General features: G+C 40.1%; 1 protein-coding gene across 1 annotated transcript in view; it reads left to right on the plus strand.

Annotated features, from left to right (window-relative positions):
* The window catches only part of ATG10 (autophagy related 10), an 88,232-nt gene that overhangs the window by 58,343 nt on the left and 15,679 nt on the right, over positions 1-14,210 (plus strand). The window contains exon 5 of the mRNA XM_086771187.1: positions 6,819-6,916. Within this exon, the coding sequence (XP_086627313.1) occupies positions 6,819-6,916 (98 nt within the window). The remainder of the gene's footprint in view (positions 1-6,818; positions 6,917-14,210) is intronic.

Below are 14,210 nucleotides of genomic sequence, written 5' to 3' on the forward strand. Positions count from 1 at the left end.
TGAATTCAAAATTCAGCTTCCTTTCTGGCAGTATGTTAAGTGGCCATTACACCTTGAGGCCTGCCTAGGAAGTAATAATTCTTCTGTTCAACCTGACTAAGTAGTTTTGCTTGTTTTGCAGTATTAATTTCCTCACTTTATATGTTATAATAGCAACTGGTGCCAGCCTGTCCAAATCTGTGCTCTTCCAAATAGACTCCTTAAAAACTTTTCTAAACCAATTAAATCCTGCCTTTCTCCAATTGTGTGTGAGTAGAGTTTTCATTGACTTTCATTGGCAAGGCTTCCAGTAGAGTTGCTGGGGATTTTTTCCTGTCATCTTCAGCATGGCTGGCATCCTCAGAAGCTTGTGTCAGTGAGGAAATCCAGTTTTCACTCCTCTCTGCTGCTTGTGCTGAAATATTACAGATCAGTTCTGCCTGCAAAAGGGCAAGAGTTGCCTTATATCCTTATCCTTATCCTTGCTGCTGTCTAAATTGGGTAAAATAAGTTATTTAAACTTCTTTTTTTTTGGAGAGACAAAGTTTGGTATGTGAGGTAATGCAAGGTTTGAAATTTTAATTGCAACAGAACTAAAACTTTTGGGTAGTCTCTGGGGGTAGATTTACAGGGCAGATCTTCTGTACAAGGACAACAACTTCAGCTGAAGATGATCATTAAGTGTGATGACTCTGTCTGGAAGATGTTTGGGAACACTGTAGGATACAAGAAGGTGTTTTTAGGCTGCATATATACACACGTAAGAAGCATTTTTCATTACCTCATAATACTTCCCGCATGGCATCCATTCCTAAATTCAGACCTACTGAAGTCCCACTCTGTGTCAGAAGCTCAAGGCAGTCGTCCTCAGTACCTCAGAGCCTCAGAGAGCTATGTGTCATTTCTCCAAAATCAGCCTTATGCGTGCCATACCTTTCAGAAATGGGAGCCCTTCTTTCTTCATCTGGCTTCTGAGATTACCAAATAGGTAGCTGAAGAAATGCATGAACCCCTGCTGATATCTGATGTCAGCAATTAGCCTTCTTAGAGACAGATGGTATAGGCAATTAGCCTTCCCCTTCGATGCTGGCATCAGCCAGATGGGCTGGGCTAGGTCCAGTAAGCTTTCTTTAATCAGCAGAGTATTTTTCCCCTTTTCTTAGTCTTTAAGATGTCAAGGAACTTTGGTCTTTTCCTGAACTGTCATCGTCTAAAGCCATACATTTAGAGACCGCTTGCACTGGCAGTGAGGCAGCAGCAACACAGTCATCACAGGTGGACACAGGCATCATTCAGGAATCACCCTGCATGTCAAGAAAATAATGGCTTGTCTCCCGTGTCTCTTCCTATTTTTCCTACGAAGGTAGAGGAGCAGTTGTGAATGCTGGCTAAGTACTGAAAAGAAAGAGCAGAACAAATAGGAGTCAGTAAGGACTGCAGCCTGACTCTTGTAGAAAAGAGAAGGAATGGGATTTTGAAGTTGACCTGCTCAAAATACCTCTCTGACATATGGATACATCCCTGCCAATAAAAAACATGCTAATCAGTGGTTAGAAAGAGGGAGCTTGTAAGATGATGTAAACTCCTGCAACCCTGAAGACATGATTTTCTGTATTCATAACCTTACTGGGCCTGCCTGATGCGCTTTCCAGAATATAGACTTCCTCTCTGAACTCAAAAGCATGTAACCACTATATCCTTTCTCAGAAAAACAGCTCCTCATAGGACCATGCCCCGTATGAACTGGTTTTGCCATGGCTTTGGACATAAATAAAATGGAATAATTTATATAATCAGGTGTTCTCCTAAGCTGTAAGGATGTTTTTTCTTTTGTGGCAATGGTTTCTTAAGAGTACAAAAACCTAGTATTTCTTTGGAAAGTGTGCTAGAATGATGCCTTAAAACAATTTGTGCGCCATTTCACCAAAAGTGTCAAATAAACTTTGGTTAGAAATTTAATAAATTATTAAAAGCCCTCCATAAACATCAACAAAACAGAATGCAGCAACTTGGGAAGCCTGAACTTTTCTCTGAAAATGTGCATGGAATTTGTATGCCTAAAGAATTTCTACACTTTGCAGAAATTAAGGTGCCAAGTCAGCTGGGAGCTGCAACTCGTCTGTTGTCTTGATGCCACACCTTGCTACTGTGAGAGGGCACTCAACCATCTGCTTTTTAACTATTTCTTATTTGTGGTGACATAAACGAGGTAACCTTGAGTGGACCATCAAGAAGCTTTTCTCAGAAAAGTTTATTGTCATCTAGACAGTTTAAATAATAAAAATCTGAGTTTGTGATAGAAAGGCTGCAGTTGCTCTTGCCTGACTGTTCAGGCAGATGAACTGGTTGATTCAAGCCACAGTTAGTTAATGGCAGAGACAGAACCCATCCTTTATCTCCTTTTTCTCAACAAAAATCTTAGTTGGTTACTTCCCAGACTCTTTTGGCCCTTCTTGCTGGGTAGATGTCGAGTGTATTGTATCAGAGTCTGCATTCCGCAGAGCCTCGGTTAGCAGTGATGGTGTGTCGTGTGCCAGACTGGTTGGTGGCATCGCAGGGACAGAGCTTCAGACAAAGGTACAGTAAATATGGAACAACCCACAAGCAGCCATTGCCTTTCAGTCTGTAATTATTTACTGAGCTGGATTACACAAATGTACATAAACCCGCAAGCTTCCACTTCTGTCTGCACGCCCGCTCCCAGCTAGATTTGGGATGAGACTTGTGACAAGCCTCTGCCTCTCCTGCCACTTCTCTTGGCTTAATGCTGCTGTTGCCTTCTTTCCTTCTTTTTCTGGCTGAACTTGTTGAGTTCGGCTCCATCACAGGAAAGAATGAGAGGAGAAGCGCAGAGGCTGCTTGGCTCAGCAGGTGCCACAGTGGCCCCTTGTTGCTAGCAGCAACAATTACAGACTGCTCTGTCAGCCCAGCTGGGTGTTTGAGGTCTCAGTGGGTTGCAAGAATGTGTAACAGGGCTGCTAAACATGTGAATGCTGGCAGCTGTGGAAAAAGGGGTCTAAAAGTGCCCAAGGAATACAGATCTGTGTTTTGTACAAATCTGGGAGCTTATGGATGAAATGGATTCAGTTATGTTATCCTAAGCAGATGACCCCACAAACTGAGGACTTTTAAAATATAAAACACACCTCCAGCCAGATTACCTGAAATGAGTCCTTCTGGCAGTCATTTTAAGATCTTACTGTAGTTGCTTTATTTTATGTTATGTTATTTTATTTTATTTTACTTAATTTTGTTTCATTTTATTTTATTGAGAGAGAAAACTCTTTCAATAGACTCTCAGGTCTTCATCCCACACAAGAGGATAGGGAAACTGTCCATCTCCTGCTTCCTCTCCTTTTGCACGGGTCTTGCAGTTCCCAGCTATGTAACCGAACCTCACATCTGTTTTAAGTATTGGTAACTTATTCTTTCCTGCTCATGTGGCCTCCCGTCTTCTGTGCTAGTCAGTTAAATAAGAATTTACAAGAACACAATACTTGCAAGCATACTTGCAAGCTTACTCAGTTTAAAAACACACACTTAATTCAAACTCATTTAAAGCTTAGTGAAATATAGTAAAATAGTGCAAAAAATTCAAAATGGAGGGAAATTTGAATCCAAGAATATTTCAATATATAAGTGCATCAGAATGCCCAGATCAATTTTTTTGTCATTGCAATTGCTCTATGTTAACTATTTAAATATTTTGCTGTCTGTGATATCACTCTAATGTAAAGCAAAACTTTCACTTTGGATGTATTTGAATTTTTCTGTAAAATGAAAATAAATCTATACAGAAATATGATGAAAATATACTGCTTCTCATACATGAAGTAATAAAATCCATGAGATAAAGACGAAACTCAATTTTAACTACAACATGGTTAATGCTTTTATTAATTAGTAATTAATTCCCAAGTTGTGGAAGGCAAAAGCAGGGACTGGGAGAATGAAGAGCTGTCCACTGTAGCAGAAGAGCAGGTTTGGGAACATCTGAGAAACTTGAAGGTGCACAAGTCTGTGGGACCTAATGAGATGCATCCACGGGTCCTGAGGGAACTGGTGGATGAAATTGCCAAGCCACTGCCCATCATATTTGAGAATATGTGGCAGTCTGGTGAGGTTCTTGATAACTGGAAGAGGGGTAACATAACCCCCACTTTTAAAAAAGGGAACAAGGAAGACCTGGGGAACTACAGGCCGGTCAGCCTCACTCTGTGCCTGGCAAGATCATGGAGCAGATTCTCCTGGAAACCATGCTAAGGCACGTGGAATATAAGAAGGTGATTGGTTACAGCCAACATGGCTCCAGTAAGGGCAGATCATGCCTGACTAATTTGGTGGCCTTCTATGACGGGGTTACAGCATTGGTGGTCAAGGGACGAGCAACTGATGTCATCTAGCTGGACGTGTGCAGAGCATTTGGCACTATCCTGCACGACATCCTTGTCTCAAACTGGAGAGACATGGGTTTGAGGGACAGACCCCTCAGTGGATGAGTAATTGGCTGGATGACCGCACTCAAAGAGAATGGTGGTCTACGGCTCAATGTCCAAGTGGAGACCGGTGATGAGTGGCATTCCACAAGGACTGGTATTTGGACTGGCCCTGTTTAACATCTTTGTCAGCCACATGGACAGTGGGATAGAGTGCGTCCTCAGCAAGTTTGCCGATGACACCAAGCTGTGTGTTGGACAGGCTGGAGAGGTGGGCACATGAGAACCTCATGAAGTTCAACCAGGCCACATGCACATGGATTGGGGCAATCTCCGACACAAATACAGGCTGGGCAGAGAATGGATTGAGAGCAGCCCTGAGGAGAAGAACTTGGGAGTGCTGTTGGATGAGAAGCTCAACATGAGCTCGCAATGTGGGCTTACAGCCCAGAAAGCCAGCCACATCATGGGCTGCATCAAGAGGAGTGTGGCCAGCAGGTTGAGGGAGGGGATTCTGCCCCTCTACTCTGGTCTGGTGAGACCCCACCTGGAGTACTGCGTCCAGTTCTGGATCCCCCAACACAAGAAGAACATGGAGCTGTTGGAGAAGGTCCAGAGGAGGCCACAAAGATGATGAGAGGGCTGTAGCACCTCTCCTACGAGGACAGGCTGAGAGAGTTGGGGCTGTTCAGCCTGGAGAAGAGGAGGCTCTGAGGAGACCTTACAGTGGTCTTCCAGTACCTCAGGGGGGCCTACAGGAAGGATGGGGAAAAACTCTTTAGCAGGGCCTGTTGCAATAGGACAAGGGATAATGGTTTTAAAATAGAAGGAGATAAATTCAGACTAGATATAAGGAAGAAATTTTTTTGCACTGAGGGTGGTGGAACACTGGAACGGGTTGCCCAGAGGGGTGGAGGATTCACCATCCCTGGATACACTCAAGGCCAGGTTGGACTTGGCTGTGAGCAACCTGACCTGGTTGGAGATGACCCTATTTCTTGCAGGGGGATTGGACTGGATGGGCTTTAAAGGTCCCTTCCAACCCAAACCCTTCTGTGATTCTGTGATTCTATACTTTAATGATATTTGATTGTTTCTGTAAAGAGGATTAATGCTTAGAGTAATCCATTCCATGTATACGATCTGCATTTGCTCAAGTATTACTATAAAAATTCACAGGCACAAAGAAAGGTGTACAGAACAAAATTTAGAGTGGCAAATGAAATTTTGCCTTAGAATGTGTGTTGTTCTGGATTTTACAAAACAGAAAATTTCAAGTATGCATAGTATCTCATATTACCTGCACAAAGATGATCTGAGCATAAACACATCCTTCTAAAGTTAACTTACGCTCTTGTGACAAATTTCTTAGTAAAGGTTAGACCATCTCTAGTAGACCTCTGGTATCTGCCATTGTAAGATAGAGGGCATGAGGGTCTAACAAGTCTCACGTTTATGAGGATGGCGTAGTATAGCTAGTTCATATGCTCTTACCCCCTTGGACACTTTATTTACCACATGCTTCTGCTGTGTGGTGCTTATGTACCATCAAGTTCAGAACTTGATGCTTTTTTATAAATATGTGCAGAAAATAAGATAAAACAGAAGCTGTAGGCAGCTGGTTTTAACTTATATCTAAACATGACATTCAAATGTTAATTGAGTGAATAAATCTTGTTCATTTTACAGACATGAAAATGTCAGTGGAATAAAACTATTTATCACAGGATAATGGTTTCTGACACCTAATAAATGCCAAGATGAAGCTGCTTATTGAAAGTATATAAAAATATTCTATTGCTGTTTGCAAAAAACAAATATTCAGGAGAAATTGACATGCTTATTTTCTAAGTGGTTGACACTAATATCTTGGCATAATTCTAACATCACAACTAAAAACCTGATCAAACAATGCTATATAAATGCAGCTCAATAAAAAAAAAATCATGGGCACGTAGGTTACAAAAATGCAGTAAACATTTGTTGATAGAATTTTGTTCCCTAGATTTTTTCTGCTCCCTTGCTATGAATTCCATGTATTTACATGAGATAACTGTTCCTGATATTATCTTGTGTTTTTAAATTTATCTTATCCAAGCATTGTTTTACAAAATTAGTTTAACTTCACACCTTACAACCATAACAGTAAGTTGTCACTCTCAGGTGGCACAGAAGAAAGCTGAACAGGGAATTTGGGATAGTTTTATATGCACTTTCAGTCAGGATTTGAGCAACGCTGTTTTGGAGTTAGGGGGCCAGAAGGGGCTCAGTCACGTTTTGCTGTTACTTCTTTCATCTGCTTCCAGATAATCAGTATTTTCAGATTTGCTTTTGCTTTTTGGTGTTAAAGATATAGCATGCTTAAGAGCTCTGACTGTGGGTGGTTGTTTCCCCCCCTCACAGATGGAAGACCTTTAACTCTGGATGAAATATGGAAAAGTGTTCATGCATGCTACCAGTCTCGTCTGCTGGAGGGGCCCTGGGACACTATTACACAGCAGGTGAGAAACCACTGGTCCTTAACAGAATTGATGAATGCAATATATGCCTGAATCTTCAATGGCCTTATTCCCCCCCTGGACACAAGTGAAATGTATAAAAGTCTAACTGAAGTTGTCCTGAGCCAGTTACCAACAATAGTTTTAGTTCTGGATTTTGAAGGATATATAGGTGTTCACTATCTAAGACTTAATGTGACAGTATCTCTCATTAAAATATTTTTCCAAAATTAATCCTGAAACTTCAGGCAATTTCTGAGTAATCATGGATCTGGATAAATGCAAAAGTAGATGTATTTATGTAATTAAAATATATAAATGTAACATTTCACAGGTTATCTGTTAATCAAATTACCAACAAATATTGCGTTATTTTCAATTTTAAATAAACTTGCAGTCTTTAGGATTGAAGGACAGAAAATTGGTATCTCAATCAAATAATGTTATTGCTAACTAATGTCCTTAAGAATCAGTAGTTAATGAATGCTGTGTTTTACAAGAGGAAGCAGATTAGTAAACTCTGATATCACTGCCTACTTTTAGAGCTAATCAAATAATTTTTATTTAAAGTGGTTTTAAAGTCACCAGATAATTTCAGCAGCTGTTCCCAGACTCGTGAAGATGACTGTCTTGAAAACAGTCACACTCGTTCAAGGAAGACCGAGATGCGGTCCAGAGCTGAGCTGGTTGCTCTGGTTTCTTCCCTCAGCTCCAGTGCAAGTTTGGACAAAGAACAGAGACTCTCCGGTGTGAATTTGTTATAATCAGACAAAGATACTAAGGTGTCCTTTCTTCCTCCCTTTTCCTTCCTTGACTTTTTGATTTTAGCTGTTTCCAGGTACACGGGTCTCTTAGCACAGCAGTTGGCACAACAGGGATGTAACCTCAACTGAGTTCTACAGGTGTTTCCTGAATTCAACTAATACAATTTAATTACAGGATGCGTATTTGTAGACAGTACTCAATCATGGGAACACAAGCAGCATTCATGTTTTTGCAGCCACAGACTATCATTTATATTATAATAGCTCTGCGAGAACCTAACAGGCATTGGTTTTCTGATGTTTGCTGTGCATGTCTGAGTTCCAGTCATGAGTCTGCAGATTCTCGTAAGATAGGCTTTTAAATAAACTGTTAATTACCTGACTTGTCTACTGCAGAATGAAGATGAGAAAATTAGGTTTTAATAGAATAATATAATATGGTAGCAGATTTTCCACACAAGAAAGTATTGTACTTCAGATTTTTCAGTAAACTTCTGTTATTTATAGCTGAAGTTTAAGATTTGTAGCTAAATCATGACTGTTTCTGCATAGAGAGGCAGAGGATGGAATTAGCTTTGCCTTCACTGCGTCCACCTTCTTGCATTCCTGGTAGACAGAGACCAGCAACCCTGCGATCAGATGCTCGGTATCCTTTAGGGCTGACATCTCTGGTATTTCCCAGCTGAGCTGTTCTGGCTTGTGGATAGTTTATATTCCCACCTGCAGAAACGTACAGGAGAATCTGCTATGTGCACTCCAGAGGTGATGTGCCTTCTCTACACTGATGTTATTCTGTGGCCTGAAGCCACGTTCAGGCTTCTCTGTAGAAAGCTCAGTCTCTTTCTGTTCGTCTGCAAAGCACCGCGAGAACCTCAGCTCTGTGTAGGTAATAAATCGTAATGCAATACTGCTGAGAATAAAGCATAAACAGTATGTTTGGAATGTGTAAAATGAGAGTGGTGGAAGCCAAAAGGAAAACCACGTCAGTCTGACCCAGAGATTATTTTTGCCTCGTAAGGAACAGTAAAGTAAAACTGCCTTGCATCTAATAACTAGAGATACGTACATGCAAAGGCTTGCAGAAACAGGTTTTACGGGTGATAAAATGTGTGGAGCGCTGAACTTGTTGCCTCTGTGACACCTCTCTAGAGGCGGTTCAGCCAATGTGAGTCCACTGTCAAACAAGAACTAAGCTGTACGGAAAAACATTTTGGAGAAATCAGCAAAGTTACAGCAGGAAAATACTATTGGACATAACAGCAAGGTGACTTTCCACTAAATAAGGAGATTACTAACTAAGTTAAATTGTTTATCCTAGAGTAATGTAGACTGTACCTCAGGCTGATAGCATGATGCTGCCAGATAGCAGAAGCCAGAGAAGTTAAAATCCTCCAGCAATCCCACTACATCATTTTGAGTTCTTTTCTTTTCTGTGCCATTTTTGTGTACGCCTTCTCCCTGAAGACCACGTACCTGTGGCTCAAGGCTGTTGAATTCCACTGACTTCAGTGAGGTTAGCCTGCTTTACATCAGTGTTGAACTTGGTCCAGAGGCCCCAGCTGCATTCCTGGGTTGGAAATGTACAATCCACATGGCTGCTAGAGAGAGCCTCCGGGAAAGCAGCTTTAAGAGGCCTTCAGTTTTAATTTTAGATGAAAGCAGAAAGGCACCAGGCAGAGAGGGTGCATTTGCTTGTGGTCATTCAGTCAAGTGATAAGGAGACAAAGGCATGCATGGTTTGTGGACGCGTACATCTCTGGAGATGAATCAGAGGAGAGGAAAGCACCAGTACAATTAACAGTGTGAACACCGTCTTATTTTCACTGCCAGCAACCACTGGTGCAACAAACAGTTCCCCTGGTAAACTGAGAGATGCATATGCCAGTCGAAATGTAAAACAGCAGTAAAAATCAGAGTATTCTCAAAGGAATTATGAAATATAATAAAAACATACTGTAAGCACTAGCCTGCAAGGCTCAGATCAAAACAAGAGTTAGGTCTACAAGAAAAAGAGTATTTTTCCCTCTCAAATGAATCAAGGTTCTGAATTGAAATACAGAGTTTTCCCTTCCCTTTCTGCTTTTCTGCTGACCCATTTTGTTATGTGGGTTAGGCTTTGCCTGGAGGGACACAGATCGTATAATGCAAGTCACTGGGCAAACTCAACAAATCAGTCTTGAATTTTCAGTACACATGAACAGCAGAGAGAAAAGGCTTAGGATTTGGCTCCAAAACAGGTACAAATTTTAAATTCTACAAGCAATCCACAGTTCAGCTTACCACTGTCCACACATAATGTTACTTAACTTCTAACTAGGGCTGATTTTACACTTTGATTCAATAGTTGGTAGATTAGGAAAAGAAAGTCATATTGCCTTTTTTCTCCCAGATCCAGGATCATACACCAATCATTTGTGACTTATATTCCATATATTTTATGAAATGTTAGTGCCATGCCCGTGCACATTTTTGATACAACTATATTTTGGCTTATACTGTCATATTAAAATATATCTGAAATCAGGAACTAAGACATTGCCTAAGCTCAAAAGAATCTACCTTTTTGGCAATTACATTGCCAGAAACAAATTTTAGGTAAAATTTGAACTTTTAAAGTTACTTTTGATTATTGTGGAAAGTCCCACTGATTTGCAGAGAAAGAATCTTCAAATATTTTTACTGACTACATTATTTTTATTGCAAAAAGCAGAAGTCAACTAGTTAGCTTCTCATAAATAAATTAATGTGATAAGGTTGCATAGTATTTTATAATGATAATTGATAAATGGTGATGATTTAATTGCACTTCCTCTAGTAATAAATTTAAAATGCTTAGATGAAGTTCCTCTGATTGGCTTTCTTCTGAGTTAAATCTCCCTGGAGTCTTCAGTCATCCCTTTTCTACATCCGGCAATAACTTGCTTTAGCTGTTTTAAATAATACAAATCAATTAGAACACACAGCTGTTTAACAAAACTTCTAAATGTTGCTACAGGTCTCTGTGGGTATTTCCTGATGGCTTATAATGACATCAATTTAGCACACCTGGTAAGATCTGTGTGAGCTGGAAGTAGCTTAATTCTGCAATGACAGGAAAATTAAGGAGTATTTATGGATTAGTGTTGCATTCCAGAGCCGTTGCCAACTGTGATTTTAACTTCTTTTTACAAAGAGTCAGAAATGGGATTGCAGGCATTGCGTGCCCGCCTCCTGAATAGTTTATTTGTAACTTGGTGAGTGCTTTTGAGGTTATCCTCTATTAGTTATTTCTCTCTGCACATTCTGCACAGAAGAATGTCTCTTCACCTTTTTGAACCAATGGATGCTAGAAATTTATGCTTTATGAGAAGCTCCGTTCCAAGTCTTTGTAGCCCTTCGTGAACTGCGGACAAACAGAGCTTTCCTCAGTTGTCCTTCAGCTGGATTTTCCCATTCAGCATCACTTAGGATGGAATCCCAGCCCTGCATCACCACGATTCTAGGTAACCTTCCGGGCTCCTCAGGCTGCTAGCCCTGGTGTTTTTCCTGGCTGTGCTGCTTTTAAAAAGCAGTTATTAAGCCCATTATATATCAGGCTTAATAGCAAATAAGAGATCTAGATGTTTGGAAAAGAGCAGGGGAAGAAAAAGACATATATCAGACTGACAGAAATTGCAAATAGGATGAACGTAAAAATAACACTAAGGGTGCTGGAGAGATTTCAGTTAATAGTGGAAAACAAAAACAAGACACATTGTCTAAAAACTCAGGAAAATTTATTCAGCTAACAGAAAGTTACAGTAAATGGGAAGAAGAGTCTAGACAAAAGAATGATGATGTAAGTCATCGTGGTAAGGGATGGCAGCAGGAGACGTATTTCTCTCACATACACTCTGATGTTCAGCAGAGAAGCCCAGTACAGTTTTAGGTAAATACATAGTGGCATTGTGTAAAACAGCTCAAACATAATGGTTTTTTTTTGTGTGTGTGTACTTGAGCAGCAGATCCACCACATGATAATCCAGGTATAATATACCAGAGGCATAGATAAGTTGACAGCAGTCCCAAAGTGCCATGATCAAGTACTAAATGATCAGGCAATTTGAAAAGAAAAAGAATAGGAAACAGACTCAAGAGCAAAGAACACAGAGCAGAGAATAGAAATGAAAAAAAGGACATCTTCCTGATTCTAAAGATGAACATATTTTACCACATGGTAGTGCATAATTTAACAACCAGGAATTTAAAAACCAAGGATAACTAAAGTTTAGTTAATCTGTAAAGGCTAATTTAAAGCTTTTATCATTTTGGAAATCTCTCCCAACATGAATGGGAGATGTGAAGCAGCAGAGGGTAACTATATGGTTATAGCTAGAACTTCTGTTTTCAGACCACCTGGTATTAGGTCCTTGCTGTAGAAATTGGAAATACAGAGGCCATAAGTACCTGAGAGTGTCAGAAACCTTCTTTTTAAAATTATAGCCTGGTAATCATGAATATTAAAGGGCACAATAACTTCACCAAAAACTATATACACAGTTCCATATAAGCTGTATCCATTATTGCACACAGCAGTAAAGCTGCCTTGAAATTTCAGTGTATGTCTAATGGCCAAAATTTCAGGTAATAATTGAACTACTTAAAAATAGTTCAATTCAATTCAATAGTTCAGTTCAATTTTAAAAATACTATTTAAAAATATAAATTAAAAAACTGAACAGAGATGCTCAGCTGTCTTAGTGATCCATGTTTACATTCTTTTCCAGCTGTAAGATAAGTGATTGTTTCTAAAGAGTTGCTGAGAAGACAGTCAACAAGACTGAAGCCTTTTTTTTTCATTAGAATGGGTATGGGATAGGGTATTGGCAGTGCATGAATATTCATCCTGGTGTGGCTGGGTGCTCCAAACCTATTTTGAAGTATCTGCATCAAGGACCAAGACAATAATGTAGTCTCCGCATCCAGTTGAGTCATTGGTTCTCCAGAGACTGTGAACCGGTACTGGATTGGTGATGTATACAGTCACTTACTAGAAGGTAAACTGAGACCCATTTATTTCTCAGGCACCTTCTGAAAGTTGTTTGAAAATAGTGGAGTGGAAAATGGGTGAAAGCACTAGTCATTTTTAATCCTTTCTTTGCCTTGATGAGTATTTATAAAAATTACACAAAGTAGAACAACTTCAACAGGGGAAAGTGAAGCGTTCCCACCTCAGAACACCACGTAGGTCAGTGGGGAACTGCTCTCCTAGGAAGCTGAGAGATTTACTCTAAATCAAGCAGCAGAAGAAATTTGCTGGTTTTGTCTGTTGTGTCTCAGGTGAGTTCTCTACTTGTTTGTAGGGTAAACTGCCTTCTTGTCTTTCTCTTTGATATGTTTTGTGCAAGACCTGCTTTGGTAGGCCTGCTGCATAAATGCCTAGGGGCTACCTGCATTACCGTCACAGATGTTCTCTGGAACTCGTATCGGAGCACAGGCCACAAACTGATCATCTTTTCAAGATAAAGTTGTTTATGCAGGTGCCCAGTGACAGAAATGTTTTGTTTTGTTTTTTTTTTCCTGTGGGGAGAAACAACACAGTGAGAAACAGGCATTTTTAAGGCTACAATGAAGCTGAGTAGTAATTTTATGAATTTTAGATACAAGCCCTTGAACATATGTGCCCGAGTCCGTTTTTGATTCTTGTCATTTGTGCCAGACCATGTTTTAGTTATTTTTTTCCTGTCTGGAAGCAAACTAGCAAGAGAATTTTAAAAGCTGATGAATTAACCTTATCACAGTCCATACAAAGTATCACCAAAAATTTTGGTTTTAACAGTGTAGTGTTCTCATAAAACCTGACCTTCCCCTGAGAAAACAAAGTCATAAACACAATCAAGTATATGTGCTAAGGCTTAATCAATGTTTAGTGATGATGGAATGTAAAATCAAACTTCCAAGGATAGAAATCAAGTTGGATTATTACAGGAGGCTCAACAGGTGAGAAACTGCCCAGTAAAACACAAATGAAAGCTTGGTGACTTGAAGGTCCTGCAGAAATAGTCTAAAAAACTAGTCTGTTAGTCAGGACTCTGGAGGATTGTGGAAGTTACAGAGCACACGTGTCCATAGATGTGTCCTCCTCCTCCTGCGCTTTTTAACCAAAACTATTCAGACGCAGGTACTTCTCTTGCCAAAATGTGACTCAGAGGTATGTGTGCAGGACACTGCCCCCAGCCACAGAAGTGGATGTGTTTCATGTGTGATACCTTGGTGTTGGATTTCCCAGCAATAAATCAGCATTTTGCTTGTTTAGTGCTTTGCTGTCACTGTCCAGAAAAAGATGTTGAGAGCATTCTGATAGCAACTCTAAATGCAGAAAGTCTGTGAGGACAATGCAAATCTAAGCCTCAGGATTGTATTAACTCCCGTCTTCTGCCAGTCTGGAATTCTGCTTACAGAAGGGTGCAAAAACCCATCTGGATTCTCAAGGAGAATTTTCCTGTAGTTGCATTGATTGTGTTATTCTGCCACTCTGTCTTGTAAAACTTTTTCAGGAGCCTCTGCGTCATGTC

Source organism: Chlamydotis macqueenii, chromosome Z, assembly GCF_036417535.1.
Source record: "Chlamydotis macqueenii isolate bChlMac1 chromosome Z, bChlMac1.mat, whole genome shotgun sequence".
Classification (NCBI taxonomy): Eukaryota; Metazoa; Chordata; class Aves; order Otidiformes; family Otididae; genus Chlamydotis; species Chlamydotis macqueenii.